This window comes from Colius striatus, unplaced genomic scaffold (assembly GCF_028858725.1).
Source record: "Colius striatus isolate bColStr4 unplaced genomic scaffold, bColStr4.1.hap1 scaffold_203, whole genome shotgun sequence".
Lineage (NCBI taxonomy): Eukaryota > Metazoa > Chordata > Aves > Coliiformes > Coliidae > Colius > Colius striatus.
This window is the reverse complement of record NW_026908493.1, coordinates 1-26677: the sequence shown is the minus strand read 5'-3', so window position 1 is coordinate 26677 and position 26677 is coordinate 1. Positions and strand designations below refer to the sequence as shown.

Sequence of the window (26677 nt, the reverse complement as noted above, 5' to 3'; positions counted from 1 at the left end):
TAGGGGTTTGGGGGAATTTGAAGGGGTTATGGGGGGATTTTGGGGGGCTCCAGAGGGATTTGGGGGGACAGTGAGGGGCTGGGGGGGATTTAAGTGTCCTATGGGGGTGGTGAGGGGGATTTGGGGGGGCTCCAGGGGAATTTGGGGGGCTGTGGGGGGCTCCAGGGGGATTTGGGGGGTCTGTGGGGGGATCTGGGGGGCTGTGGAAGGCTCCAGGGGGATTTGGGGGGTCTGTGGGGGGATCTGGGGGGCTGTGGAGGGCTCCAGGGGGATTTTGAGGGGTCTGTGGGGGGATCTGGGGGGCTGTGGGGGGATGTGGGGGGGCTGCAGGGAGATTTGGGGGGGCTGTGGGGGGGCTGTGGGGGTCTGTGGGGGGATCTGGGGGGCTGTGGGGGGGCTGCAGGGTGCTCTCATTTTGGGGGGCTCTGTGGGGGTTTGGGGTGCTCTGGGGGGCTCCTGGCTCGGGGGTCAGGGTCCCTCACCCCGGGCGCAGGTGCTGGGGCAGCACGAACACGAGATCCCCGAGAGCGTGAGGCCGGGGCAGCTGCTCAGGGAGCTGGGCAAGGAGATCAGGCTGGCGGAGGTATGGGGGCACTGGGAGGGCACTGGGATGGACTGGGGGGCACTGGGATGGACTGGGAGGGGACTGGGGGGCAGTGGGGGACACTGGGATGGACTGGGAGGGTACTGGGGGGCACTGGGGGCCACTGGGAGGGGACTGGAGGGCACTGGGAGGGACTGGGGGGGCACTGGGATGGACTGGGAGGGGACTGGGAGGGCACTGGGATGGACTGGGAGGGCACTGGGGGCACTGGGATGGAGTGGGAGGGCACTGGGATGGACTGGGAGGGCATTGGGGGGAACTGGGAGGGGACTGGGGGGCAGTGGGGGACACTGGGATGGACTGGGAGGGTACTGGGGGGGCGCTGGGGGCCACTGGGAGGGGACTGGGGGGGCACTGGGAGGGACTGGGAGGGAAACCGGGGGGGCTATAATGACATTTGGGGGGTCCCTGGGGTCTGCCCCTGAGGTTTGGGGGTCCCTGGGGGGCTTTGGGGGGTCCCTGGGGTCTGCCCCTGAGGTTTGGGGGGTCCCTGGGGGGCTTTGGGGGGTCTCTGGGGTCTGCCCCTGAGGTTTGGGGGTCCCTGGGGAGCTTTGGGGGGTCCCCTGGGGTCTGCCCCTGAGGTTTGGGGGTCCCTGGGGGGCTTTGGGGGGTCCCTGGGGTCTGCCCCTGAGGTTTGGGGGGTCCCTGGGGGGCTTTGGGGGGTCTGGGGTCTGCCCCTGAGGTTTGGGGGTCCCTGGGGGGCTTTGGGGGGTCCCTGGGGTCTGCCCCTGAGGTTTGGGGGTCCCTGAGGGGCTTTGGGGGGTCCCTGGGGTCTGCCCCCGAGGTTTGGGGGTCCCTGGGGGGCTTTGGGGGGGTCCCTGGGGTCTGCCCCTGAGGTTTGGGGGTCCCTGACCCCTTCCCCCCCCCAGGAGCTGTTCCAGCAGAGCGCTGCCAAGTCGGGGTCCCCCTTTGGCCCCCCCCCGGGGGGTTCCCCCTCCCCTCCCCCCAAAAGACCCCCCCCCAAAAAAGGGGGGACCCCGGAAGCCGCCCCCCACCCCCCACCCCCCTGTGGACGGGGGGACCCCGAAATCCCCCCTGGCCCCCCCGGAGGAGGATGAAGAGGTGAGCAGGGGGGTTCTGGGGGGGGGGGGTTGGTTTTGGGGGTCTCTCCCTCTCAATGTTGGGGTGTCCTCCCCCCCCCCCCAGATGGATCCCCCCAGTTCCAGCCCAGAGGAGACGGACCCCGACTCAGAGGGAGACCCCCAGATCCTGCTGCCCAACGGGGGGGCTCGGTGAGGGGGGGCTGGGGGGGGCCAGAGAGCTTTGGGGGGCTCAGGGGGGGCTCTGGGGGGTCTCTGGGGAGCTGTGGGGGGCTCAGTTGGGTTTAGGGGGTCTCAAGTAGGTTTGGGGGGTCTCTGGGGAGCTCTGGGGGGTCTCTGGGGGGCTTTGGGGGTCTCAGCTGGGTTTGGGGTATCTCTGGGGAGCTTTGGGGGGGTCTCAGGTGTGTTTGGGGGGGGTCTCTGGGGGGTCTTGGGGGTTTTGGGGGGTCTCTGGGGGGGTCTCAGGTGGGTTTGGGGGTCTCTGGGGGTCTCAGGCGGGTTTTGGGGGTCTCAGGGGAGTCTCAGGTGGGTCTGGGGTGTCTCTGGGGGGTCTCAGGCGGGTTTTGGGGGGGTCTCAGGTGGGTTTTGGGGGGGGTCTCAGGCGGGTTTGGGGGTCTCAGGTGGGTTTTGGGGGTCTCTGGGGGGTTTGGGGGGTCTCTGGGGGGTTTGGGGGGTCTCTGGGGGTTTTGGGGGGTCTCTGGGGGTTCTCAGGTGGGTTTTGGGGGGTCTCTGGGGGTTTTGGGGGGTCTCAGGTGGGTTTTGGGGGGGTCTCAGGCGGGTTTTGGGGGTCTCTGGGGGGTTTGGGGGGTCTCAGGGGGGTTTTGGGGGTCTCTGGGGGGTTTGGGGGGTCTCTGGGGGTTTGGGGGGTCTCTGGGGGTTCTCAGGTGGGTTTTGGGGGGTCTCTGGGGGTTTTGGGGGGTCTCTGGGGGGTCTCAGGTGGGTTTTGGGGGGGTCTCAGGCGGGTTTTGGGGGTCCCAGGGGTCCCTCACCGCCTCCCCCCGCAGCCGCCCGGGACCCCGCTGGGGGTGTCGCCCCCCCCCCGTCCCCCCCCCCCGGACGTGGACTCCGAGGACGACGATTTGCAGATCGATGAGACCCCCCCCCCGGCGCGGCCCCCCCCGGCCCCTGCCCCGTGAGACCCCCCCCCAAAGCCCCCCAAAGCCCCCCCGGGGCTGGGGACCCCCGAAACCCTCCCTCAGCCCCTTCCCCGGCACCTCTCACCCCCCCAGACCCCTCTGACCCCCCCAATCTCGCTGTGGGGAGCTGAGGGGGGGTCTCCTCACCCCCCCCCCATTACCCCCCTCACCCAGGGTGGGGTTGGGGGGGGACCCTAAAACCCACCCCCCCTCCCCAAATCCTCCTCCCCACCCTTCAACCCCTTCCCCCGTCCCCTTCCCCCCCAGACCCCCCTGATCCCCCCCCACCCCCCAACTCTCACTGTGGGGTGCTGAGGGGGGGGCTCCTCATCTCCCCCCCCCCCAAATTTGCCCCCCAGGGCTCCCCCGGAAGCTGCCCCGAGCCAAACCCTGCTCAGACCCCAACCGCGTGCGGGAGCCGGGGGAGGTCGACTTCGACATCGAGGTGAGGGGGGTGGGGGGCGCTGGGGGGCTCAGAGGGAGCTGGGGACACTGGGGGGGGGGGTCTCAGAGGGGATTTGGGGGTCACAGAGGAGAGCTGGGGACGCTGGGGGGTCACAGAGGGGATTTGGGGGTCACAGAAGGCTTTGGGGGGCACTGGGGGGTCACAGAGGGGATTTGGGGGTCACAGAAGGCTTTGGGGGGCACTGGGGGGTCACAAAGGGGCTTTGGGGGGTCACTGGGGGGTCTCAGAGGGGATTTGGGGGTCACAGAGGAAAGCTGGGGGGCACTGGGGGGTCACAGAGGGGATTTGGGGGTCACAGAAGGGTTTCGGGGGTCACTGGAGGGTCACAGAGGGGCTTTGGGGGGTCACTGGGGGGGTCACAGAGGGGCTTTGGGGGGTCACTGGGGGGGTCACAGAGGGGATTTGGGGGTCACAGAAGGGTTTGGGGGACACTGGGGGGGTCACAGAAGGGTTTGGGGGACACTGGGGGGATCAGAGGGGATTTGGGGGTCACAGAGGAGAGCTGGGGGGCACTGGGGGGGGTCACAGAGGGGATTTGGGGGGCACTGGGGAGGTCACAGGGGATTTGGGGGGTCACTGGGGGGGTCACAGAGGGGCTTTGGGGGGTCACAGAAGGGTTTGGGGGACACTGGGGGTGACAGAGGGGATTTGGGGAGTCACAGAGGGGAGCTGGGGGCACTGGGGGGGTCACAGAGGGGATTTGGGGGGTCACTGGGGGGTCACAGAGGGGATTTGGGAGTCACAGAAGGGTTTAGGGGGACACTGGGGGGTCACAGAGGGGATTTGGGGAGTCACAGAAGGGTTTGGGGGGCACTGGGGGGGTCACAGAAGGGTTTAGGGGGACACTGGGGGGTCACAGAGGAGCTTTGGGGGGTCACTGGGGGGGTCACAGAGGGGATTTGGGGAGTCACAGAAGGGTTTGGGGGGCACTGGGGGGTCACAGAAGGGTTTGGGGGGCACTGGGGGGGGTCACAGAAGGGTTTGGGGGGCACTGGGGGGGCCACAGAAGGGTTTGGGGGGACACTGGGGGGTCACAGAGGAGCTTTGGGGGGTCACTGGGGGGGTCACAGAGGGGATTTGGGGGGTCACTGGGGGGGTCACAGAGGGGATTTGGGGAGTCACAGAAGGGTTTGGGGGGCACTGGGGGGGTCACAGAAGGGTTTGGGGGGCACTGGGGGGTCACAGAGGAGCTTTGGGGGGTCACTGGGGGGGGTCACAGAGGGGCTTTGGGGGTCACAGAAGGGTTTGGGGGGCACTGGGGGGGTCACAGGGGTGTTTTTGGGTCCTGGGGGGTTCCCTGGGCGTTTTGGGGATGGGGGGTGTCCCGGGGGGTCCTGGGGGGTGCTGTTGGGGTGCAGGGGGGTGACGTGGGGGTGACCCCTGCTTGCCCCCAGGAGGATTACAGCACTGAGGAAGAGGAGGGGGCCGGCAGCGCCGCCGGGCTGCTGGACCTGCTGAAGGCCAGTCGGCAAGTGGGGGGGGCCGAGTCCCCCCAGCTCAGGTGGGGGGGGCTGGGGGGCTCCTCAGGGGCTTTGGGGGTCTCCTGAGAGGGTTTGGAGATCTCTAGGGGGGTCTGGGGGGGTCTTCAGAACAGTTTGGGGGTCTCCTGAGGCATTGGGGAGTCTCCAGATGGATTTTGGGGGTCTCCTCAGGTGTTTGGGGGTCTCCTCAGGTGTTTGGGGGTCTCCAGAGGGGGTTTGGGGGTCTCCTGAGGGGGTTTGGGGGTCTCCTCAGGCGTTTGGGGGTCTCCAGAGGGGGTTTGGGGGTCTCCTCAGGCGTTTGGGGGTCTCCTCAGGCGTTTGGGGGTCTCCAGAGGGATTTGGGGGTCTCCAGATGAGGTTTGGGGGTCTCCAGAGGAGATTTGGGGGTCTCCTCAGGCATTTGGGGGTCTCCTGAGGGGCTTTGGGGGTCTCCTGAGGGGGTTTGGGGGTCTCCTGAGGGGGTTTGGGGGTCTCCTGAGGGGATTTGGGGTCTCCTCAGGCGTTTGGGGGTCTCTAGAGGGGGTTTGGGGGGCTCCAGAGGGGATTTAGGGGTCTCCTCAGGCGTTTGGGGGGTCTCTAGAGGGGGTTTGGGGGTCTCCTCAGGCGTTTGGGGGTCTCCAGATGGGTTTTGGGGGTCTCCTGAGGGGATTTGGGGGTCTCCTCAGGCGTTTGGGGGTCTCTAGAGGGGGTTTGGGGGGCTCCAGAGGGGATTTAGGGGTCTCCTCAGGCGTTTGGGGGTCTCTAGAGGGGGTTTGGGGGTCTCCAGATGGGTTTTGGGGGTCTCCTCAGGCGTTTGGGGGTCTCCTGAGGGGTTTGGGGGTCTCCTGAGGGGGTTTGGGGGTCTCCAGATGGGTTTTGGGGGTCTCCTGAGGGGATTTGGGGGTCTCCTCAGGCGTTTGGGGGTCTCTAGAGGGGGTTTGGGGGGCTCCAGAGGGGATTTAGGGGTCTCCTCAGGCGTTTGGGGGTCTCTAGAGGGGGTTTGGGGGTCTCCTCAGGCGTTTGGGGGTCTCCAGATGGGTTTTGGGGGTCTCCTCAGGCGTTTGGGGGTCTCCTGAGGGGTTTGGGGGTCTCCTGAGGGGGTTTGGGGGTCTCCAGATGGGTTTTGGGGGTCTCCTGAGGGGGTTTGGGGGTCTCCTCAGGTGTTCGGGGGTCTCCAGAGAGGTTTGGGGATGATTTGAAGGGGAATGGGCCAACTCTGTGTGTCCAGGAGCTTTGAGGGGTCTCCAGAGGGGTCTGGGGGTTGCCTTGAGGCAGCTGGGGGGCGCTGGGGGGCGGTTTGGGGGTTCAGACCCCCACCCCAACGCCCCTTTCTGCCCCCCAGCGAGGCCCCGGCGTCCCCCAGCACCCGTGAGGCCATCCAGGGCATGCTGTGCATGGCCAACCTGCCTGCAGGCTCCCCCCTCAGCCCCCCCAGCTGCTGGGGAGGGGGCTCGGGGGCTGAAAGGGGGGCAGCTGCCCTGGGGGTCCCCCAGGATTGTCGGGGGGGGCCCGAAGAGCCCCCCCAGCCCCCCCACAGCACCGACAGCGAGGACGAGGCCAGCCTGGACGAGCAGGACACGCTGGGGGCTTGCTTCAAGGATGCTGAATACAGTGAGGAGGGGGCTTGGGGGGGGGCTTGTGAAAGGGGAGACCCCCCCCCTGTCCCCCCCAATTCACACCCTCTGCTCCTTCCCCACCCCCTTTTGCCCCCCCCGACCCCCCCAGTTTATCCCTCCCTGGAGTCAGACGAGGACGACCCGGCCCTGAAATCGCTCCCCAAAAAGAAGAAGGTGACGGATGATGCGCCCTGGAGCCCCAAAGGTGGGGGGCTGGGGGGCGCTGGGGGGGGCTGGGGTGTCCCCAGGAGCTGGGGGGGGATTGGGGGGGGTCTGGGGGGGGGTTGGGGTGTCCCCAGGAGCTGGGGGGATTGGGGGGGGTCTTGGGGGGCTTTGGGGTGTCCTCAGGAGCTGGGGAGGAGGGATTAGAGGGGGTCTGTGTGGGAATTAGGGGGGTTCTGGGGGGGTTTGGGGTGTTCCCAGGAGCTGGGGGGGGGATTGGGGGGGGGTCTGGGGAGCTGGGGGAGGTTTAGAGGGGTCTGGGGGGGAGTTTGGGGTGTCCCCAGGAGCTGGGGGCATTAGAGGGGGGATTAAGGGGGTGTCTGGAGGGGGTTTGAGGAGCTGGGAGAGGTTTAGAGGGGGTCTGGGGAAGGTTGGGGTGTCCCCAGGAGCTGGGGGGCATTAGAGGGGACCCTGGGTGGGATTAGGGGGGGGTCTGGAGGGGGTTTGAGGAGCTGGGGGACGTTTAGAGGGGGTTTGGGGTGTCTCCAGGAGCTGGGGGGATTAGGGGGGGTCTGGGGCGTTTGGGGTGTCCCAGGAGCTGGGGGGGATTAGGGGGGGTCTGGGGGCGTTTGGGGTGTCCCCAGGAGCTGGGGGGATTAGGGGGGGTCTGGGGGCGTTTGGGGTGTCCCCAGGAGCTGGGGGGGATTAGGGGGGGTCTGGGGGCGTTTGGGGTGTCCCCAGGAGCTGGGGGGGGATTAGGGGGGGTCTGGGGGCGTTTGGGGTGTCCCCAGGAGCTGGAGGAGGGGGGTGAGGGGGGTTTATACCCAGCCCCTGTTGGCTTTGAGGGTGGGGATGTGGGGGGCTGTGCCCCCTGTGACGTGTGTCCCCCCCTCCCAGCGCGGGTGACGCCGTCGCTGCCGCGGCAGAGCCGGCCCGTGCGCGAGGGCACGCGCGTGGCGTCGGTGGAGACCGGGCTGGCGGCTGCCGCTGCCAAGCTGGCCCAGCAGGTACCGGGGGGGCTCTGGGGGGCAACTGGGGGCGCTCAAGGGGGGTTGGGGGCTGCTGGGGGGCGTTTAAAGGGTCTCTGCGGCAGTTAAAGGGGTTAGGGGGCTCTCAGGGAGTTTTGGGGGGTGGTTTAAGGGTGTTGGGGGCAGTTTAAGGTGCTGGGGGGCAGTTTAAGGTGCTGGGGGGCAGTGCAGGGTGTTGAGGGGCTCTCAAGAAGTTTTGGGGGGCGGTTTAAGGGTATTGGGGGACAGTTAAAGGCTGTTGGGGGGCAGTTTAAGGTGCAGGGGGGCAGTTTGAGGCTGCTGGGGGGCAGTTAAAGGCTGCTGGGGGGCAGTTCAGGCTGCTGGGGGGCAGTTCAGGCTGCTGGGGGGCAGGTTGAGGCTGCTGGGGGGCGGTTGAGGCTGCTGGGGGGCAGTTTGAGCCTGTTGGGGGGCAATTCAGGCTGCTGGGGGGCAGTTAAAGGCTGCTGGGGGGCAGTTCAGGCTGCTGGGGGGCGGTTCAGGCTGCTGGGGGGCAGTTTGAGGCTGCTGGGGGCAGGTTGAGGCTTCTGGGGGTAGTTTAAGGGCATGGGGCGCAGTTAAAGGCTGCTGGGGGGCAGTTAAAGGCTGCTGGGGGGCGGTTTAAGGTGCAGGGGGGCAGTTCAGGCTGCTGGGGGGCGGTTGAGGCTGCTGGGGGGCGGTTGAGGCTGCTGGGGGGCTGTTGAGGCTGCTGGGGGGCGGTTTGAGGCTGCTGTTCAGTGCCATTTTCGGGTGCCCCCCAGGAGCACCGCAAGCTGCAGCGCAGGAAGGGTCCAGCCAAGCGCCGCCCCCCCTCACCCCCCAGCCCCGAGGAAGAGGAGGAGGAGGAGGAGGACGAGGAGGAAGAGGAGGACGAGGCCGCCCCCCCCCCGCCTCCCCCCGTTCCCGAAGCAGCCCCCGACCCCGAGCCGCCTGCTGGGGGGGGGGTCGGGGAGGCGGAACCTGACCCCCCAGCGCCCCCCAGACCCCCCGTACCCCCCCAGCCTGGCGGATCACGAGTACACGGCTCGGCCCGGCGCTGGGGGAGGGGCTGCGGGGGGCGGCGCCCTGTTCGGGGTGGCTCAGCCGGGCCGGGCGCCCACCCCCCATGGCCCCGGGGGTCTTCCTCAGCCAGCGCAGGACGGTGCCCGCGGCGCCCACGGCCACGCAGGGTGAGAACTGGGGACCCTCCTCTGGGTTGTGGGGGGGTGGGTGAGGGGGGTTGGGGACCCCCAGGGCTGGGGTAGGTGTGTGTGAGGGGGTTTGGGGACCCTCCTCTGGGTTGTGGGGGGTGTGTGAAGGGGCTTGGGGACCCTCCCAGGTATGTGAGGGGTGTTGTGAGGGGGGTTGGGGACCCCCTCTGGGTTGTGAGGGGGGTTTGGGACCCCCCCCAGGGTTGTGGGGGGTGTGTGAGGGGGTTTGGGGACCCCCCAGGGTTGTGGGGTGTGTGTGAGGGGGGTTGGGGATGACCCCCAGGGTTGTGGGGGGGTGTGTGAGGGAGTTTTGGGGACCCCCCAGGGCTGGGGTGGGTGTGTGAAGGGGCTTGGGGACCCCCCCAGGTATGTGGGGTGTGTGTGAGGGGGTTTGGGGACCCCCCCAGGTATGTGGGGGGGTGTGTGAGGGGGTTTGGGGACCCCCCCAGGTATGTAGGGTGTGTGTGAGGGGGGCTTGGGACGCTACCCCGGGGCTGAGGGGGGTGTGTGTGGACTCGGGGACCCCCCAGGGGTGACAGCTCGTGTGTTTCACAGGGAAACGGCCCAAGAAGGGTCTGGCCACGGCCAAGCAGCGCCTGGGGCGCATCCTCAAGATCCACCGCAACGGGAAGCTGTTGCTTTAAGAGGGGGGCGTGGCCACTGAGGGGAGGAGCCATCCCATTGGCTGGAGCGTGTGCGGGGGCGGGGCTTTCCCCGCGGGCTGGCAGCGGGGGGCCGCTGATTGGAGGAGGAGGGGAGCGGAGCTTTGTGATTGGTCCGTTCTCCCCTCGCTCCCTCCCCCGGTCAGAGGCGCCTTCGGGGGGGGGGGGGCGGGTTTGGAGGCCGCGGCCCCGCCCCCGTGTTTTGTATTTGTTAGAATAATTAAAAACCCGAAAAAACCCCAGAACTGAAACGGCCTCGACGTCGGGTAATGAGCGACACCGCCCGCTCCCTCCAGCCCTGGGCTGTACCTCGCGCGGGATAGCGCTCTCCCCTCAGCTGCTGCTATCGCGATATGTCGCGCTCTCCTGTCAGCAGGCCGCAGCTATCGCGGGACGCGTTTCTCGGCTGCGGCCCTCGCGACATCTCCCGCTCCTCCCCCCCTCAGCAGAGAGGCTGGTGCTCTCGCGAGATCTCGCCTTCCCTCAGCCGCCGCTCTCGCGAGATCTCGCTTCCCCTCAGCCGCCGCTCTCGCGAGATCTCGCCTCCCCTCAGCCGCCGCTCTCGCGAGATCTCGCCTTCCCTCAGCCCTCAGCCGCCGCTCTCGCGAGATCTCGCCTTCCCCTCAGCCCTCAGCCGCCGCTTTCGCGAGATCTCGCCTCCGCTCAGCCGCCGCTCTCGCGAGATCTCGCCTTCCCCTCAGCCGCCGCTCTCGCGCGCTCCCCATCGCCCTCAGGATTGCTCTCGCGAGACCTCGCGCTCCCCTCAGCCCTCAACCGCCGCTCTCGCGAGATCTCTCTTCCTTCCCCCCCCACCTCAGCCGTTGCTCTCGCGAGATCTCGCTCCCCCTCAGCCGCCAGCCTTTGCTCTCGCGAGATCTGCGCGTCCCCTCAGCCGCCAGCCTTTGCTCTCGCGAGATCTGCGCGTCCCCTCAGCCGCCAGCCTTTGCTCTCGCGAGATCTGCGCGTCCCCTCAGCCGCCAGCCGTTGCTCTCGCGAGATCTGCGCGTCCCCTCAGCCGCCGTCCCCGCCGCCGAGGGAGCGGCCGCGCTTCGCCCCCCGCCTCCTTCCTCCCGCCGCCGCCCCCTCCCCGTCCCCCCGCCCCGTCCCCGCCGCCGCCGTCCCCCGCCGGGACCGGCCCCGTCTTCCCGTCCCCCGGCATCTCGCGAGGCTTCGGGGGGGGGGGGTTGCGCGAGATCTCGCCCGTCAGCCGGCCGGTGAGTGCCGGTGGATGAGGAGAGGGCCGGGGGGGAAGGGCGGGGAGGGGGCGGCGGCTCGGTGCCGGCAGCGGCGGGGTCGGGGCGGCGCGGGGCGGCGCGGGGCGGCGCAGCCGTTCCCCCCCCTCCCCGGTGAAATGACGGCAGCGGAGCCGTGAGGGAACCTCCCCCCCCCCCATCGCCGCGGCCGCTCTCGCGAGACTCGGCCGTTTCCCGCCCATTCCCTTCACTCGCCACACTCGCCCCCTTTGTAGCCACCCCCCCCCCCCCTCAGCCGCAGCTCTCGCGGGACTCGCCGCAGCTCTCGCGGGATCTCGGCGCGGCCGCGGCTCGGGGGCTCGGGGTAAGATGGCGGCGGCGGCGGCGGGAGGCGGCCGGGCCCGGTGCTGAACCCCCCCCCTCCCCCGGCAGTAACCCCCGTCCCGGGCCTCCTTCGTCAACCCCCTCGGCAGGTACCGGCCGGGCCGCGCGGGGCGGGGCGGGAGGGGGGAGCGCGGCCCGGACAAGGCCCCGGTGCCCTCAAGGTGTGTGGGGGGGAGCGGACTCCTCATGACAGAGCCGCCCCCCCCACGCTCCCGCCGCCCCCCCGCCCGCTTCTCGGCGTTCTCCCGTGACTTCGGAGCCTTTTTCTCCCTTTAAAGTCTGCTCCGTCGAGCCTTCTCTCCGTTTACAGCCCCCGCCGTGATTCAGGATCCCGTAATACCCCCTCAGCCATGACTTAGGGCCCACACTTTGTCATTCCCATCGCTTGGGGTCCCCCATCAGCAGCTCCAGACGTTTTAGGGAGCCCTTGCAGGGGTCTCACTCTTTTTCTCTGTGGCTTCCCTTAAGTTAGGGCTGTTTTCTGTGATTTAGGCTCCCCCTCAGGTCGTAGAGAGCCCCTGATATTTAGGGACCCCCCCTTTTTCAGACTCACCCTCCACGTTGCTCCCCGGGATGATTCAGGGGTTGTTTTCTCTAGGTTTCTAGCATTTAGGTTTTTCCCTGTTGTTTAGTCTTTTACCCTGCATTTGGGACCCCGTTTTGTGCTCTTCTCAGCTTCATTCAACCCCCTCCCCCAAGTTAAACGTTTCCCATCGCCATTTAGTGCCCCCCATCACTCATTTCCCTCCCCCCATGGCTTTGAGCTGCCTTCCATCACACTGAGGTCGCCCCCTCGTTTAACCCCCTCGCAGGAGACTCCAGCCCCCCCTTCCAAGCTGAGACCTGACTCCCCCCTCCCCCAGACTTTGCCCCCCAGAGGAATCACTCCCCTTTCCCCCCTTCTCCCCTTTCCCCGATGGCAAGTGACTGGGACGATGCTGGGCTGAGGATGGACTGGTGGTGATTCCCGGTAAGGGCCCCCCCTTTTTCATTCCCCTCTTGTGTCCCCCCGTTTTTTAAGGGGGGAGGGCCCTAAAATTTGGAGGGGGGGAAGGGCTTTGAAATCCCCCCAGGAGGTGGGGAGGGGGGTGGGAAGAGTAAACGGGGTCCCCTGGCTCGTGTCCCCCCACGGCTGGTTCATTTCCAGAGCTTTATTTTGGGGGAGAGCACCCCAAAACCCCCCCGTTCTGAGGGTGGGGGGCACCCCAAAACACTCCCCCCTGGGCAGGGGCAGGGGGCAGCCCTGGGGACCTCCCCCCTCCCCAATGTGATGCGTCACGGTCACCGAACCGGCCCCGACGGGGGAGGGGGGGCCCGGGGGGCAAAACCTGGTCCGCGGCGTCTTTAATTAGGCGGCTAATGCTTAGCGCGGCGCTGTTAATTAAGGGGTTGGCTAATTGCGTGCGGGGGGGGGACGCGGTGACACCCCCCTCCCCCGGCGCCGGCGGGTTTTGCACATTCATTGTTCGGCGGCCGCGACGTCATCGGCCGGCGCCGGGTCCCGCCGGCCGCACGCGGGGTGGGGAGGGGCTCCGGGGGTCCCCGCCGCCCCCCGCCCTCCTCCTCCTCACGCCGGGGTCACCTCCCAGGCGCAGCGCGAGGACCAGACCAGCCCCCCCACCGCCGGCGCCCCCCTCCCCAAAATGAAAGTGGATCGGACGAAGCTGAAGAAAACCCCCACGGAGGCGGTGAGGGGGGCCGGGGCGGCTCTGGGGAGGGGGCGCGGCGTGGGGAGGGGGCTGCGAGGTGACGGGAAGTGCCCGGTGTGTGTCCCCCTCAGCCCGCCGACTGCCGGGCCCTCATCGAGAAGCTGAAGGCGTGTGGGGACGAGCAGCTGCTGGTGGAGCTGCAGCAGATCAAGACATGGAACATCGGGAAGGTGCCCGAAAACGGGGGCTGGGGGGGCTCTAATTAAACGGGGGGGGCTTGGAATTAACGGCAGGGGTCTTAGGGTTAGAGGAGGGGGATTAAAGTTAAAGGGGGGGTGATGAAATGGGGAGGGTGGGTGTCTGGAGTTGAGAGTTGCCAAGGTTTGATGGGTTGGTGCTCAAAGGAGGGACACGTGCCAGCACCCCAAGCACCCGTGGGGTGCCCCAGTCCCCCCCAAACACCCATGGGGTGCCCCAGTCCCCCCCAAACACCCATGGGGTGCCCCAGCCCCCTGAACACCCAAGGGGTGCCCCAGCCCCCCTATAACACCCAAGGGGTGCCCCAGCCCCTCCAAACACCCATGGGGTACCCCAGCCCCCCTATAACACCCAAGGGGTGCCCCAGCCCCCCCTAAGCACCTGTGGGGTGCCCCAGCCCCCCCAAACACCCATGGGGTGCCCCAGTCCCCCCCAAACACCCATGGGGTACCCCAGCCCCCTGAACACCCGTGGGGTGCCCCAGTCCCCCCCCAAACACCCATGGGGTGCCCCAGCCCCCTGAACACCCAAGGGGTGCCCCAGCCCCCCTATAACACCCAAGGGGTGCCCCAGCCCCCCCCAAGCACCTGTGGGGTGCCCCAGCCCCCCCCAAACACCCATGGGGTACCCCAGCCCCCCTATAACACCCAAGGGGTGCCCCAGCCCCCCCTAAGCACCTGTGGGGTGCCCCAGCCTCCCAAAACACCCATGGGGTGGCCCAGCTCCCAAAACATCCATGGGGTGCCCCAGCCCCCCAAAACACCACGGGATGTGCCTCATTTCTGCTGGCAGCCCCCCAAAGCTTGAAGGGAGCACCCCAAATCTTTCCCAGCCCCTCAAGCGTGACATTGGAGGTGCCAGTTCCCTCCTGCAGACTCCTCAAACACCAACAGGGCACCCCAAATCCCCCCTTCAAGCCCCCAGATCCTCCCCTCCAGGCCCAAAATCCCCCCCGAGCGCCCAGATCTCTCCCTCGGTCTCCCCAAATCCTCACTCAAGTCCCGAAATCCCACCCTAAAGCCCCCAAATCCCACCCTAAAGCCCCCAAATTCCCCCTCAAGCTCCCAAATTCCCCCTCAAGCCCTTGACCCCCTGGACTCCCTCTTTTCAAGCCCCCAAATCACCTCTTGAGCCCCCAAATCCCTTCTTAAATGCCCACATCCCCCTCTTGAGCTTCCAAATCTCCCCTCAAGTCCTCAAATCTGTCCTTAAACCCACTAATCCCCCCCAAGCCCCCACGTCCCCCTCTTGAGTCCCCAAATCTCCCCTCAAGCCCCCACATCCCCCTCTTGAGCCCCGACATCCCCCTCTTGAGCCCCGAAATCCCCCTCAAGCCCCCACATCCCCCTTTTGAGCCCTGAAATCCCCCCTCAAACCCCCACATCCCCCTTTTGAGCCCCCAAATCGTCCTTTAAGCCCTCACATCCCCCTTTTGAGACCCCAAATCCCCTTTTGAGCCCCCAAATCCCATTTTAAGCCCCCACATCCCCCTTTTGAGCCCCGAAATCCCCCTCAAGCCCCCACATCCCCCTTTTGAGCCCCCAAATCCTCCTTTAAGCCCCCACATCCCCCTTTTGAGCCCTGACATCTCCCTCTTGAGCCCCCAAATCCCCTTTTAAGCCCCTCCATGCCCCTTTTGAGCCTTGAAATCCCCCTCAAGCCCCCAAATTCTCCTTTAAGCCCCCACATCCCCCTTTTGAGCCCCGACATCTCCCTCTTGAGCCCCCAAATCCCCTCCCGAGCCCCCAGCCCCCCTCCCCTCGGGCCCCCAGGTGCGCCCCCGCGGCAGGGACGGGGGTCTCTGACGGCCCCCTGCCCTCAGTGCGAGCTGTACCACTGGGTGGACCTGCTGGACCGCTTCGACGGGCTGCTGTGGGAGGCGGGCCGGCCGGTGGAGGGCATGGGCTGGATGCTGGCCTGCGACCGGCCCGAGCGCGCCCAGCTCAAGGCGCTGCTGCTGGCCCTGCTCAACTTCACCGCCCTGCTCATCGAGTACAGCTTCTCACGCCACCTCTACAGCTCCATCGAGGTGCGGGGGGAGCAGGGGGTCTGGGGGGAAAAGGGGAGGCTTGGGGGAGATAGAGAGGGGGCTTGGGGGGGAAAAGGAGGGTTTGGGGGGAAAAGGAGGGGGTTCTGGGGGAGAAAAGGGAGTGCTGAGGGGGAACAGGAGGTTTGGGGGAGAAAAGGGAAGGTTTGGGGGGAAAAGGGGGGTTCTGAGGGGAAAAGAGGAGGCTTGGGGGAGATAGAGAGGGGGCTTGGGGGGCAAAAGGGAGGGTTTGGGGGGAAAAGGAGGGGGTTCTGGAGGAGAAAAGGGAGTGCTGAGGAGGAACAGGAGGTTTGGGGGAGAAAAGGGAAGGTTTGGGGGGAAAAGGAGGGTTCTGAGATGGAAAAGGAGAGTTTTAGGGGGAAAAGAGGAGGTTCTGGGGGAAAAGGGAGGGTTTGGGGGGAAAAAAGGGGTTCTGAGGAGAAAAGGGAGAGTTTTGAGGAGGAAAGGAGCTTCTGAGGGGAAAAAGGGGGTTTGGGGGTGTTCTGAGGGGAGAAGGTGGGATTATGATGGAGTTTTGGGACAAGAACTGAGGCTTTGAGGCATTTCTGAGGGAAAAAGTTGGATTTTGGTGGGTTTTGGAGAAAAGTGGGATTGTGAGGGAAAAAGTGCCATTTTGGTAGGTTTCTGAGGCAGAAGGGGCAGTTCTGGTGTGTTTGTGAGGCAGAAGGGGCAGTTTTGGTGCGTTTGTGAGGCAGAAGGGGCAGTTTTGGTGCATTTCTGAGGCAGAAGGGGCAGTTTTGATGCGTTTCTGAGGCGAAACATGTGTTTTTGGCGCGTTTGCGGTGGAGAGCGAAGCTGCAAGAAGCAGCAGGCTCGGGAAAGGCTGGGCCCCGGCTGCTCCCCGGCTCGGGGCAGCAGGGTGACCCCCAGCCCCTGACGGGTGTATTTCGGGGCGTCCCCCAGCACCTGACGACGCTGCTGGCCTCGTCGGACATGCAAGTGGTGCTGGCCGTGCTCAACCTGCTGTACGTGTTCAGCAAACGCTCCAACTACATCACGCGCCTGGGCTCGGACAAGCGCAGCCCCCTCCTGTCGCGCCTGCAGCACCTGGCTGAGGTCAGACCCCCCCTCGCCCCTGGGGCCCTTCCCCGGCGCTTTGGGGTGGTCCCAACCGCCCCCCTCCCCGTTTGGTTGGTTTCTGGCAGAGCTGGGGCGGGAAGGAGAACGGCTTTGGCTTGGCCGAGTGCTGCCGGGATCTGCACATGCTGGTGAGCTGGAAAGCGTGGGGAGGGGTCCCCCGACGCCCCCGTCACAGCCTGGGGTCCCCAGCACCGTCCTGTGTCCCCTTATCACACCCTGGGGTCCCCAGCACCATCCTGTGTCCCCCCCATCACACCCTGGGGTCCCCAGCACCATCCTGTGTCCCCCCCATCACAGCCTGGGGTCCCCAGCACCATCCTGTGTTCCCTTATCATACCCTGGGGTCCCCAGCACCGTCCTGTGTGCCCCCCAGCACCATCCTGTGTCCCCCCATCACACCCTGGGGTCCCCAGCACCATCCTGTGTCCCCTTATCACACCCTGGGGTCCCCAGCAGCGTCCTGTGTCCCCCCCATCACACCCTGGGGTCCCCAGCACCATCCTGTGTCCCCTTATCACACCCTGGGGTCCCCAGCACCATCCTGTGTCCCCCCCATCACACCCTGGGGTCCCCCCAATGCCCTTATCACACCCTGGGGTCCCCAGCACCATCCTGTGTCCCCCCCATCACACCCTGGGGTCCCCCCAATGCCCTTATCACACCCTGGGGTCCCCAGCACCGTCCTGTGTCCCCCCCATCACACCCTGGGGTCCCCAGCAGCGTCCTGTGTCCCCTTGTCCCCCCTCAAGGTCCCCCCAACTCCCTTCCATCACCCCTTTCCATGTCCTTGTGTCCCCAAACCTCACCCTGTCCCCCCAACTCGTGCCCCTCGCCCCCCTCACCCTCTGTGCCCCCCTTTGCCGCCACAGAAGTATCCCCCAAGTGCCACCACCCTCCACTTCGAGTTCTACGCCGAGCCGGGGGTCGAGGTGAAGGTGGACAAACGGGTGAGTGACTGGGGGACGTTTGGGGGGGACCCCAGAGCACCGAGGGGTCCCTCCCTAAACCCCTCCCACCCCCTCAGGCCACCAGCACCACCCTGCACTACATCCACATCGAGCAGCTGGACAAGGTGAGCGCTGGCGGGGGTCTGGGGGCTCCCTGCGCCCCTCGTGCCGCCCCGCGCCCGCGTTTGCCCGCGTTGGGCCGGTTTAACCCCGGTTCTGGGTGCCCCCCCCCCCAGATTTCAGAGAGTCCGTCCGAGATCATGGAGTCCCTGACCAAGATGTACAGCATCCCCAAGGACAAGCAGGTGGGCTCTGAGGGGAAAAGGGGGGGCTCTGAGGGGGAATTGGGGGGCTCTGAGGGGAAAAGGGGGGGATCTGAGGGGAAAAGGGGGGCTCTGAGGGGAAAATGGGGGTTTTGAGGAGAAAAAGGGTGGTTTTGTGGAGAAAAAGAGTGTTTTTAAGGGGAGAAAGGGCGGTTTTGAGGGGAAAAGGGATGATAATGAGAGAAAAGAGGTGGCTCTGAAAGGAAAAGGATGGTTTTGAGGGAAAAGGGGTGCTTTTGGGAGAAAAATGGGTGGTGTTAAGGAAAAAAGGATGGTTTTGAGGGGAAAAGGGTGATTTTGAAGAGAAAAGGAGGGTTTGAGGGGAAAAAGGGTGGTTTTGAAAGTAAAAGGGCTGGTTTTGAGAGAAAAGGTGTGATTTTGAGGGAAAAGGGGTGGTTTCGAGAAGAAAAAGGCTGATTTTGAGGGAAAAGGTGTTTTTGAGATGAGAAAGTGTGGTTTTGAGGGGAAAAAGGATGATCCTGAAAGGAAAAGGGTGGTTTTGAGACAGAAAGGGGAGCTTTTGAGCAAAAAGTGTTGGTTTTGAGGGAGAAGGGGTGCTTTTGGGAGAAAAATGGGTGGTGTTAAGGAAAAAAGGATGGTTTTGAGAGAAAAAGGGTGATTTTGAGGGGAAAAGGGTGATTTTGGAGAGAAAAGGAGGTTTTGAGGGGAAAAAGGGTGGTTTTGAAAGTAAAAGGGCTGATTTTGAGAGAAAAGGTGTGATTTTGAGGGAAAAGAGATGGTTTTGAGGGAAAAGGGGTGGTTTTGAGAGGAAAAAGGGTGGTTTTGAGAGTAAAAGGGCTGGTTTTGAGGGAAAAGGTGTGATTTTGAGAGAAAGGAGTGGTTTTGAGGGAAAAGGGGTGGTTTTGAGAGGGAAAAGGATGATCCTGAAAGGAAAAGGGTGGTTTTGAGGCAGAAAGGGGTGCTTTTGAGCAAAAAGCGTTGGTTTTGAGGGAGAAGGGGTGCTTTTGAGGGGAAAAGGGCTGGTTTTGGTGCACGTGCGAGGGAAGACGCCGCAGCAAGTGACGGCCCACGCCGGAACGGTCCCAGGACGCCCCAGGGGAGGTGGAGGCGGGGGGTCCCGGGGGGTTTGGGGGACGCCCCTGAGTCGCCCCTGCCCCCCCGCAGATGCTGCTGTTCACCCACATCCGCCTGGCGCACGGCTTCTCCAACCACAAGAAGCGGCTGCAGGCGGTGCAGGCGCGGCTGCACGCCATCTCCATCCTGGGTGAGGGCGCGGCGGCGGGCGGGCGGGCGGGCGGGGGGCTCCCGGGGCTGACCCGGCCCTCCGCGGCGCTCTCCTCCGCAGTGTACTCCAACGCTCTGCAGGAGTCGGCCAACAGCATCCTGTACAACGGGCTCATCGAGGAGCTGGTGGACGTGCTGCAGATCACGGACAAGCAGCTCATGGTGGGACCCCCCGCCCCTGGGCCGCCCCCTCCCCTCCGAGGACCCCCCTGACCCCCCGTTTGCCGCAGGACATCAAGGCGGCTTCGCTGCGCACGCTGACGTCCATCGTGCACCTGGAGCGCACGCCCAAGCTCAGCAGCATCATCGACTGCACCGGCACCGCGTCCTACCACGGCTTCCTGCCCGTGCTCGTCCGCAACTGCATCCAGGCCATGATCGGTGCTGCCCCCGCGCCCCGCCCCGGCCCGGCGCCCGCCGAGGGGAGGGGGGCGTTCTCACGCCCGCCCTGCTCTCTGCTTCCCTTCGCAGACCCCTCCATGGAGCCTTACCCCCACCAGTTCGCCACCGCCCTCTTCTCCTTCCTCTACCACCTGGCCAGCTACGACGCCGGCGGCGAGGCGCTGGTGTCCTGTGGCATGATGGAAGCGCTGCTCAAGGTCGGCACCCAACCCCCCCCCCGCCTCAGGAAGGACCCTCAGACCTTCCCTCGGGCCTTTTCCCACCCCTTTCTGGGCTCGTTTTATCCCCCTGAAGGTGATCAAGTTCCTGGGGGACGAGCAAGACCAGATCACGTTCGTGACGCGGGCCGTGCGGGTGGTGGATCTCATCACCAACCTCGACATGGCGGCGTTCCAGTCCCACAGCGGCCTCTCCATCTTCATCTACCGCCTCGAGGTGCCCCCTCTGCCCTTCCCCCGCCCCCCCCACCTCGGTTTCTGGGGCCGTTTCTGAGGTCTGGGGGCGTTTTTGGGGTGCAGCACGAGGTGGACCTGTGCCGCCGCGAGTGCCCCTTCGTCATCAAGCCGCGCGTGCAGCGGCCGCCCGCCGCCGCCCTGCCCGAGGGCGAGGAGATGGAGACGGACATGGAGGGGTGAGGAGAGGGGGGCAGAAAGCGAGGGTGTGTCCCCCCCAAACGGCACTTGTGACCCCCGACACGTGCCCCTCCCACAGTGACGGACGTGGCCATGGAGAGCAGCCCCGGCCCCTCGTCCGACGCGCGCCAGGAGCCGCCGGCAAACGCCGCCGCAGCCGGAGCCTCGTCCCCCGAGGGGTGGTGGGTGACAGCCCGGCTTGGTGGGGTGGGGACGGGGGGGGTTACAGTTTGTGATGGGGGTGTTGAAGCTGTAGGGAGGGGGCTTAGAAACGCTAAGGAGAGGGGGTAAGATCCCAAGGGGAGGGCTAAAACTCTGGGGAGGGGTAAAAGGAGAGGGAGCAAAACTCTCTGGGGAGGGGTAAAACTCTGAGGAGAGGGGGCAAAACTCTCTGGGGAGGGGTAAAACTCTGAGGAGAGGGGGCAAAACTCTGGGAGGGGATAAAACTCTGAGGAGAGGGGGCAAAACTCTGGGGAGGGGTAAAACTCTGAGGAGAGGGGGCAAAACTCTCTGGGGAGGGGATAAAACTCTGAGGAGAGGGGGCAAAACTCTCTGGGGAGGGGATAAAAACTCTGAGGAGAGGGGGCAAAACTCTCTGGGGAGAGGATAAAACTCTGAGGAGAGGGGGCAAAACTCGGGAGGGGAGGGGATAAAACTCTGAGGAGAGGGGGCAAAACTCTCTGGGGAGGGGATAAAACTCTGAGGAGAGGGGGCAAAACTCTCTGGGGAGGGGATAAAACTCTGAGGAGAGGGGGCAAAACTCTCTGGGGAGGGGATAAAACTCTGAAGAGAGGGGGCAAAACTCTCTGGGGAGGGGATAAAACTCAGAGAAGAGGTAAAACTCTTAGGGGAGGGAGTAAAATTGTCAGGGAAGGGGGTCAAAACTAAGCAGAGGGGGTAAAACTCTCAGAGGAAGAGTTAAAACTCTTGGGGGAGGGGGTAAAACTCTGGAGAGGGCCAAACCTCTCAGGGGAGGGGGTAAAAAACTGCAGGGGAGGGGGTCGAGCTCCAGGGGAGGAGGGAGGGGAGGGCTCTGACAGCTCGCCGTGTTGGCAGGGGTCCAGTGCATCCCCCAGCGTGCTGCCCTGCTCAAGTCCATGCTCAACTTCCTCAAGAAAGCCATCCAGGACCCGGCTTTCTCCGACGGCATCCGGCACGGTGAGAGCCCCTCGGTGCCCACGGCCCCCTCCTGCCCTGGGGGCAGGCCGGGAGCCAACAGCCCCTCGCCCCCCTCTCTCCCCCCCTCCCCAGTGATGGACGGCTCGCTGCCCACCTCCCTGAAGCACATCATCAGCAACGCCGAGTACTACGGCCCCTCGCTGTTCCTGCTGGGTGAGCTGCTCCTCCCCGAAGCTCTGAGGGCGCAGGGGGCCGTCAGAAGCCATTTGGGGGTGGTGGGGGGTGTCCCCCAGAACCCACGCCCCAGCTCCTCAGTGTGTCCCCCCCTCTCTGTGTCTCTCTCTCTCTCCCCCGCCGGCGCAGCGACGGAAGTGGTGACGGTGTTCGTGTTCCAGGAGCCCTCGCTGCTCTCCTCCCTGCAGGACAACGGGCTGACGGACGTCATGCTGCACGCGCTGCTCATCAAGGACGTGAGTGTGTGTCCCCTGGGGGCGAGAAACGGGGCCCTGGGGGCGAGAAACGGGGCCCTGGGGGCGATACACACGGCCCTGGGGGGGAAAACGGGGCCCTGGGGGGGAAAAACGGGGCTCTGGGGGTGATAAATGGGGCATTGGGGGCAAAAACAGGGCTCGGAGGGGGGGAAATGGGGCCCTGGGGGCAAAAACAGGGCTCGAGGGGGGAGAAACTGGGCTTTGGGGGCAAAAGTGGGGGTTTGGGGGGGAAAAACTGGGCTTTGGGGGACTTCTGGGGGAAAAGGTGGAGTTTTGATGGAGCTGTGAGGGGGAGATTGGGGTTATGGTGAAGTTTTGAGGGAAAAGTGGCGTTTTGATGGGTTTCTGAGGGAAGAAGTTTTTTATTGGAGTTGTGAGGGAAAAGCTTGGGTCATGGTGCAGTTTTGAGGAAAAAGTGGTGTTTTGATGCATTTCTGAGAGAGAAAGCTGAGTTTGGTGGACTTCTGAGGGAAGAAGTTGGGTTTTGATGCAGTTTTGGCGGTGAAAAAGTTGGGTGTTGGTGGAGTTCTGAGGGATGGAGCGTGGTTTTGGTGAGCTTTTGAGGGGGACAGTGGGGTTTTGGTGATGTTTTGAGGAAAAAAGCAGAGTTTGCCATGTCTGAGGAGGAAAAGCGGGGTTGTGGTGGCTTTAGGGTCTGTGCAGGGGCTTTGGGGTCCGTGCAATGCCCATGGGGGTCTGTGCAGGGGCTGTGGGGGGCTTTAGGGTCCGTGCAGGGGCTTTGGGGTCCGTGCAGTGCCCATGGGGTCCGTGCAGGGGCTTTGGGGGCTGTGCAGTGCCTGTGGGGTCCGTGCAGGGGCTGTGGGGGGCTTTGGGGTCTGTGCAGTGCCTGTGGGGTCTGTGCAGGGGCTGTGGGGGGCTTTGGGGGCTGTGCAGTGCCTGTGGGGTCTGTGCAGGGGCTGTGGGGGGCTTTGGGGTCTGTGCAGGGGCTGTGGGGGGCTTTGGGGGCTGTAGTGGGGGTTTGGGGGCTGTGCAGGGGCTGTGGGAGACTTTAGGGGCTGTGCAGTGCCCGTGGGGTCCGTGCAGTGCCCGTGGGGGGCTGTGGGGGTCCGTGGCAGTGCCTGTGGGTCCGTGCAGGGGCTGTGGGGGTCCGTGCAGTGCCCGTGGGGGGCTGTGGGGTCCGTGCAGGGGCTGTGGGGGTCCGTGCAGTGCCCGTGGGGGGCTGTGGGGGTCTGTGCAGGGGCTGTGGGTCTGTGCAGTGCCCGTGGGGGGCTGTGGGGTCCGTGCAGGGGCTGTGGGGGTCCGTGCAGTGCCCGTGGGGGGCTGTGGGGGTCCGTGCAGGGGCTGTGGGGGTCCGTGCAGTGCCCGTGGGGGGCTGTGGGGTCCGTGCAGGGGCTGTGGGGGTCCGTGCAGTGCCCGTGGGGGGCTGTGGGGGTCCGTGCAGGGGCTGTGGGGGTCCGTGCAGTGCCCGTGGGGGGCTGTGGGGTCCGTGCAGGGGCTGTGGGGTCCGTGCAGTGCCCGTGGGGGGCTGTGGGGGTGCGTGCAGGGGCTGTGGGGTCCGTGCAGTGCCCGTGGGGGGCTGTGGGGGTGCGTGGCGGCGCCGCGTGAGCCGTGGTGGTGCCGCCGCAGGTCCCCGCCACGCGCGAGGTGCTGGGCTCGCTGCCCAACGTGTTCAGCGCGCTGTGCCTCAACGCCCGCGGGCTGCAGTCCTTCGTGCAGTGCCAGCCCTTCGAGCGCCTCTTCAAGGTGCTGCTGTCCCCCGACTACCTGCCGGCCATGCGGCGCCGCCGCAGCTCCGACCCGCTGGGTGAGCCCCTCCTCGCCGCCCCTCCCTGTGCGCTCGGGGGGGGACCCCCAGCCCGTGCTGGTTTAACCCTTTCCCTGCAGGAGACACGGCCTCCAACCTGGGCAGCGCCGTGGACGAGCTGATGCGGCACCAGCCCACCCTCAAGACCGACGCCACCACGGCCATCATCAAGGTGCCTGAGCTGGGGGGGCGCTCCTGGGGTCCCACCCCCCAGAACCCTTTTCCTGTAACATCCTACCCCTTTCCCTTAAACATTTATCCTTTTCTCCTGGGTTTTTACCCATTTCCATTCAATTTTTACCCTTTTCCCTTAGATTTTTACCATTTCCATTCAGTTTTTGCCCTTTTCCATTAGGTTTTTAACATTTCCATTAGGATTCTAATTCTCTCCTTAGAATTTTTCCCCATTCCTTACAGTTTTGCTCCTTCCTTTAGGATTTTACCCCCTGCCTTGGAATTTTACCCTTTTCTTAGAATTTTACCCTCTTCTTTGGATTTTTACCTCGTTCCCTTAACATTTTACCCCTTTTCCTTAGGTTTTTACCCCTTTTCTGTACAACTTTATCTCCTTCCTTGGATTTTTACCTCTTTTCCTTAGAATTTTATCTGTTTGCTTTACAACTTTACCCTTTTTTTAGGTTTTTACTTCTTTTCCTTAGAATTTTACCCTTTTCTTCTTAGAATTTTGGCCTTGTTTTTAGGATTTTACCCCTTTTCTTAGAATTTTCCCCTTTCCCTGAGAGTTTTACCCCTTTCCTTGGAGTTTTACCCCTTTCCTTGGAGTTTTACCCCTTTCCTTGGAGTTTTACCCCTTTCCTTGGAGTTTTACCCCTTTCCCTGAGAGTTTTACCTCTTTCCTTGGAGTTTTCCCCCCTCCCTTTGATTTTTAACCCCCTCCCAGATGCCACCAGCCGCCTCTCCACCTCCGAGCCTCCTCTCGAGCTTCTCCCTCCCTCCCAGAGCTCTGCGCTCCTCCCTGCCCCTGCAGCCTCACCTCACACGTTCACCCTTTTCCCTGCAGTCTTAACCCTCCTTTTGCCCTTTGTAACCCCGTTCCCAAACCCTCTCACCGCTGCCCAACCGTTTCAGCTGCTGGAGGAGATCTGCAGCCTGGGCCGGGACCCCAAGTACATCTGCCAGAAGCCCTCGATGCAGAAGGCCGACGGGACGGCGGCGGCTCCCCCTCCCCGCTCGCCCCACGCCGCCGAGGAAGCCTCCAGCGAGGATGAGGAGGAGGAAGAGGTTCAGGCCATGCAGAGCTTCAGCGCCACGCAGCAGAGCGAGGCCGAGCCCAGCCAGCAGTGAGCGACCGGCTCCGGGGGCGGGGATGGGGAGGGGGCTCCCTGCAGCCCCCCGCAGCCCCCCGCATCGTGGCCTCGCTTTGCTTTGCAGGGTGGTGGGCACGGAGGAGCGCATCCCCATCCCCCTCATGGACTACATCCTCAACGTGGTGAGGGAAGGGGCTTCTCCCCGCTCTCAGGGACTCTGGGGACCCCCAGCTACACACTTAAACCCCTGTTTTCCTTCCCTCTGGATTTTGGGGGCCCCCAGCCCCCGATTTCCTGCTTTTAACTCTCATTTTCCCTCTCTTTGGACTCAAATTTCCCACGTTTAACCCCCATTTTTCCTCCCTCTGGATCTTGGGGCCCCCCAGCCCCCGATTTCCTGCTTTAACCCTCATTTTTCCTCCCTTTGGACTCTGGGGACCTCAAATTTCCCACTTTTAACCCCATTTTTCCTCCCTCTGGATTTTGGGGACCCCCAGCCCCCCAAATCTCCCCCTTTTAACCCCCTTTTTTCTTCCCCATAGATTTTGGGGACCCCCAGTTTCCCCCTTTTAACCCCTGTTTTCCATCCCCCCAGATTTTGGGGACCCCCAGCCCCCGATTTCCCACTTCTAACCCCATTTGTCCTCTCCCTGGATTTCGGGGACCCCCAGTCTCCCTCTGTTAACCCCCGTTTTCCTCTCCCTCCCCCCCAGATGAAGTTTGTGGAGTCCATCCTGAGCAACAACACGACAGACGACCACTGCCAGGAGTTCGTGGCGCAGCGGGGGCTGCGGCCCCTCGTCACCATCCTGGGGCTGCCCAACCTGCCTGTGGACTTCCCCACGTCCGCCGCCTGCCAGGCCGTGGCCGGGGTCTGCAAGTCCATCCTGGTACGGGGGGACGCCCCGGGAAGGGGGATTGTGCCCCACAGATACCGGCTCCCCTCCCCTCTGTGTCCTTCTGCCAGGGCTTGTGCCCCTCTCACGGGGTTTGTTCCCTTCCCTCAGGGTTTCATCTTGCTCCGTGTTTCAGTTGCTCCCTCAGGTTTATGTTCTGCCCCTCTCAGAGTGTGATCCCTCCCCCTCAGACGTTGATCCCCCTCAGATGTTGATCCCATGTCAGATATTGATCACCCCTCAGATATTGATCCCCTCTCATGTGTTGATCCCCCCCAGATGTTGATCCCCCCCAGATGTTGATCCCCCCATCAGATGTTGATCCCCCCATCAGATGTTGATCCCCCCATCAGATGTTGATCCCCCCTGGATGTTGATCCCCTCCGGATGTTGATCCCCTGTCAGATGTTGATCCCCTGTCAGATGTTGATCCCCTCCAGATGTTGATCCCCCTGTCAGATGTTGATCCCATGTCAGATGTTGATCCCATGTCAGATGTTGATTCCCCTCAGATATTGATCCCCTCTCCTGTGTTGATCCCCTGTCAGACGTTGATCCCCTGTCAGACGTTGATCCCCTGTCAGACGTTGATCCCCTGTCAGACGTTGATCCCGTCAGACGTTGATCCCATGTCAGATGTTGATCCCATGTCAGATATTGATCCCCTCTCATGTGTTGATCCCCCCCCCCCCCCCAGATGTTGATCCCCCCCAGATGTTGATCCCCCCCAGATGTTGATCCCCCCCAGATGTTGATCCCCCTCAGATGTTGGTATCCCCCTGTCAGACGTTGATCCCTGTCAGACGTTGATCCCTGTCAGACGTTGATCCCTGTCAGATGATCCCTGTCAGACGTTGATCCCTGTCAGACGATCCCTGTCAGACGTTGATCCCTGTCAGACGCTGATCCCTGTCAGATGATCCCTGTCAGACGTTCCCCCCGCTCAGCCTCTGCCCCGCTGCTCTCTCCCCTGGGCAGACGCTGTCCCACGAGCCAAGGTGCTGCAGGAGGGGCTGCTGCAGCTGGAGGCCGTGCTGTCGGCGCTGGAGCCGCTGCACCGGCCCATCGAGGCTCCGGGCGGCTCGGTGCTGCTGCGGGAGCTGGCGGCGGCCGGCAGCGTCCCCGACGCCACGCTGTCGGCTCAGGCCACGCCGCTGCTGCACGCGCTCACGGCCGCGCACGCCTACATCATGATGTTCGTGCACACGTGCCGCGTGGGGCAGGTACGGGGGAGTTACCTGCCCTGGGGGTCACATCGGGGCTGGTGCGGGGGGGCACGGCCTTTTGGGGGCAATTCCCTGCCCTGGGGGTCACATCAGGGCAGGTTCAGGGGCAATTCCCTGCCCTGGGGGTCACATCGGGGCTGGTGCGGGGGGGCACGGCCTTTTGGGGGGAGTTACCTGCCCTGGGGGCCACATCAGGGCTGGTGCGGGGGGGCACGGCCTTTTGGGGGCAATTCCCTGCCCTGGGGGTCACATCAGGGCAGGTTCAGGGGCAATTCCCTGCCCTGGGGGTCACATCGGGGCTGGTGCGGGGGGGCACGGCCTTTTGGGGGGAGTTACCTGCCCTGGGGGTCACATCGGGGCTGGTGCGGGGGGGCACGGCCTTTTGGGGGCAATTCCCTGCCCTGGGGGTCAA

General features: G+C 64.7%; 2 protein-coding genes across 4 annotated transcripts; both read left to right on the top strand.

The window, feature by feature from the left end:
• The first annotated feature begins 483 nt into the window (after positions 1–483).
• LOC133629167 (histone lysine demethylase PHF8-like) lies at positions 484–9591 on the top strand. 3 transcript variants are annotated; one of them, XM_062019826.1, is made up of 11 exons: positions 484–583; positions 1474–1666; positions 1751–1836; positions 2649–2776; positions 3140–3225; positions 4641–4714; positions 6049–6317; positions 6432–6527; positions 7382–7491; positions 8250–8657; positions 9234–9591. In XM_062019826.1, exons 3-11 carry the CDS (start codon positions 1751–1753, stop codon positions 9558–9560), a joined length of 1584 nt encoding a protein of 527 aa, XP_061875810.1. In that variant the 5' UTR covers positions 484–583; positions 1474–1666; the 3' UTR covers positions 9561–9591. The 3 variants fall into 3 exon arrangements, with proteins under 3 accessions (XP_061875810.1, XP_061875809.1, XP_061875811.1); XM_062019825.1 differs by having other exon boundaries at positions 4641–4747; XM_062019827.1 differs by lacking the exon at positions 2649–2776 and having other exon boundaries at positions 4641–4747.
• Positions 9592–10333: 742 nt separating this feature from the next.
• Positions 10334–26262, top strand: HUWE1 (HECT, UBA and WWE domain containing E3 ubiquitin protein ligase 1; the record flags this gene model as incomplete). Its single annotated transcript, XM_062019824.1, is given in 26 exon segments — positions 10334–10554; positions 11730–11887; positions 12507–12605; positions 12698–12796; positions 14647–14853; positions 15775–15927; positions 16017–16079; positions 16821–16898; positions 16976–17023; positions 17135–17203; positions 18347–18446; positions 18528–18628; positions 18697–18847; positions 18938–19065; positions 19163–19303; positions 19387–19496; positions 20555–20658; positions 20752–20832; positions 20983–21089; positions 22698–22875; positions 22956–23047; positions 23965–24176; positions 24268–24325; positions 24857–25033; positions 26018–26033; positions 26036–26262. Coding segments are annotated over 24 exon segments (2745 nt in total), but the record flags the coding sequence as incomplete, so codon positions are not given.
• Positions 26263–26677: the final 415 nt, after the last annotated feature.

Bases quoted from the DNA above. Each gene is read 5' to 3' on its own strand.
- LOC133629167 (XM_062019825.1), top strand. From the start codon at position 1,751: ATGGATCCCCCCAGTTCCAGCCCAGAGGAGACGGACCCCGACTCAGAG. The intron at 6,318-6,431 runs GTGAGGAGGGGG...CGACCCCCCCAG, and splicing joins CTTCAAGGATGCTGAATACA to TTTATCCCTCCCTGGAGTCA. The intron at 7,492-8,249 runs GTACCGGGGGGG...GGTGCCCCCCAG, and splicing joins CTGCCAAGCTGGCCCAGCAG to GAGCACCGCAAGCTGCAGCG.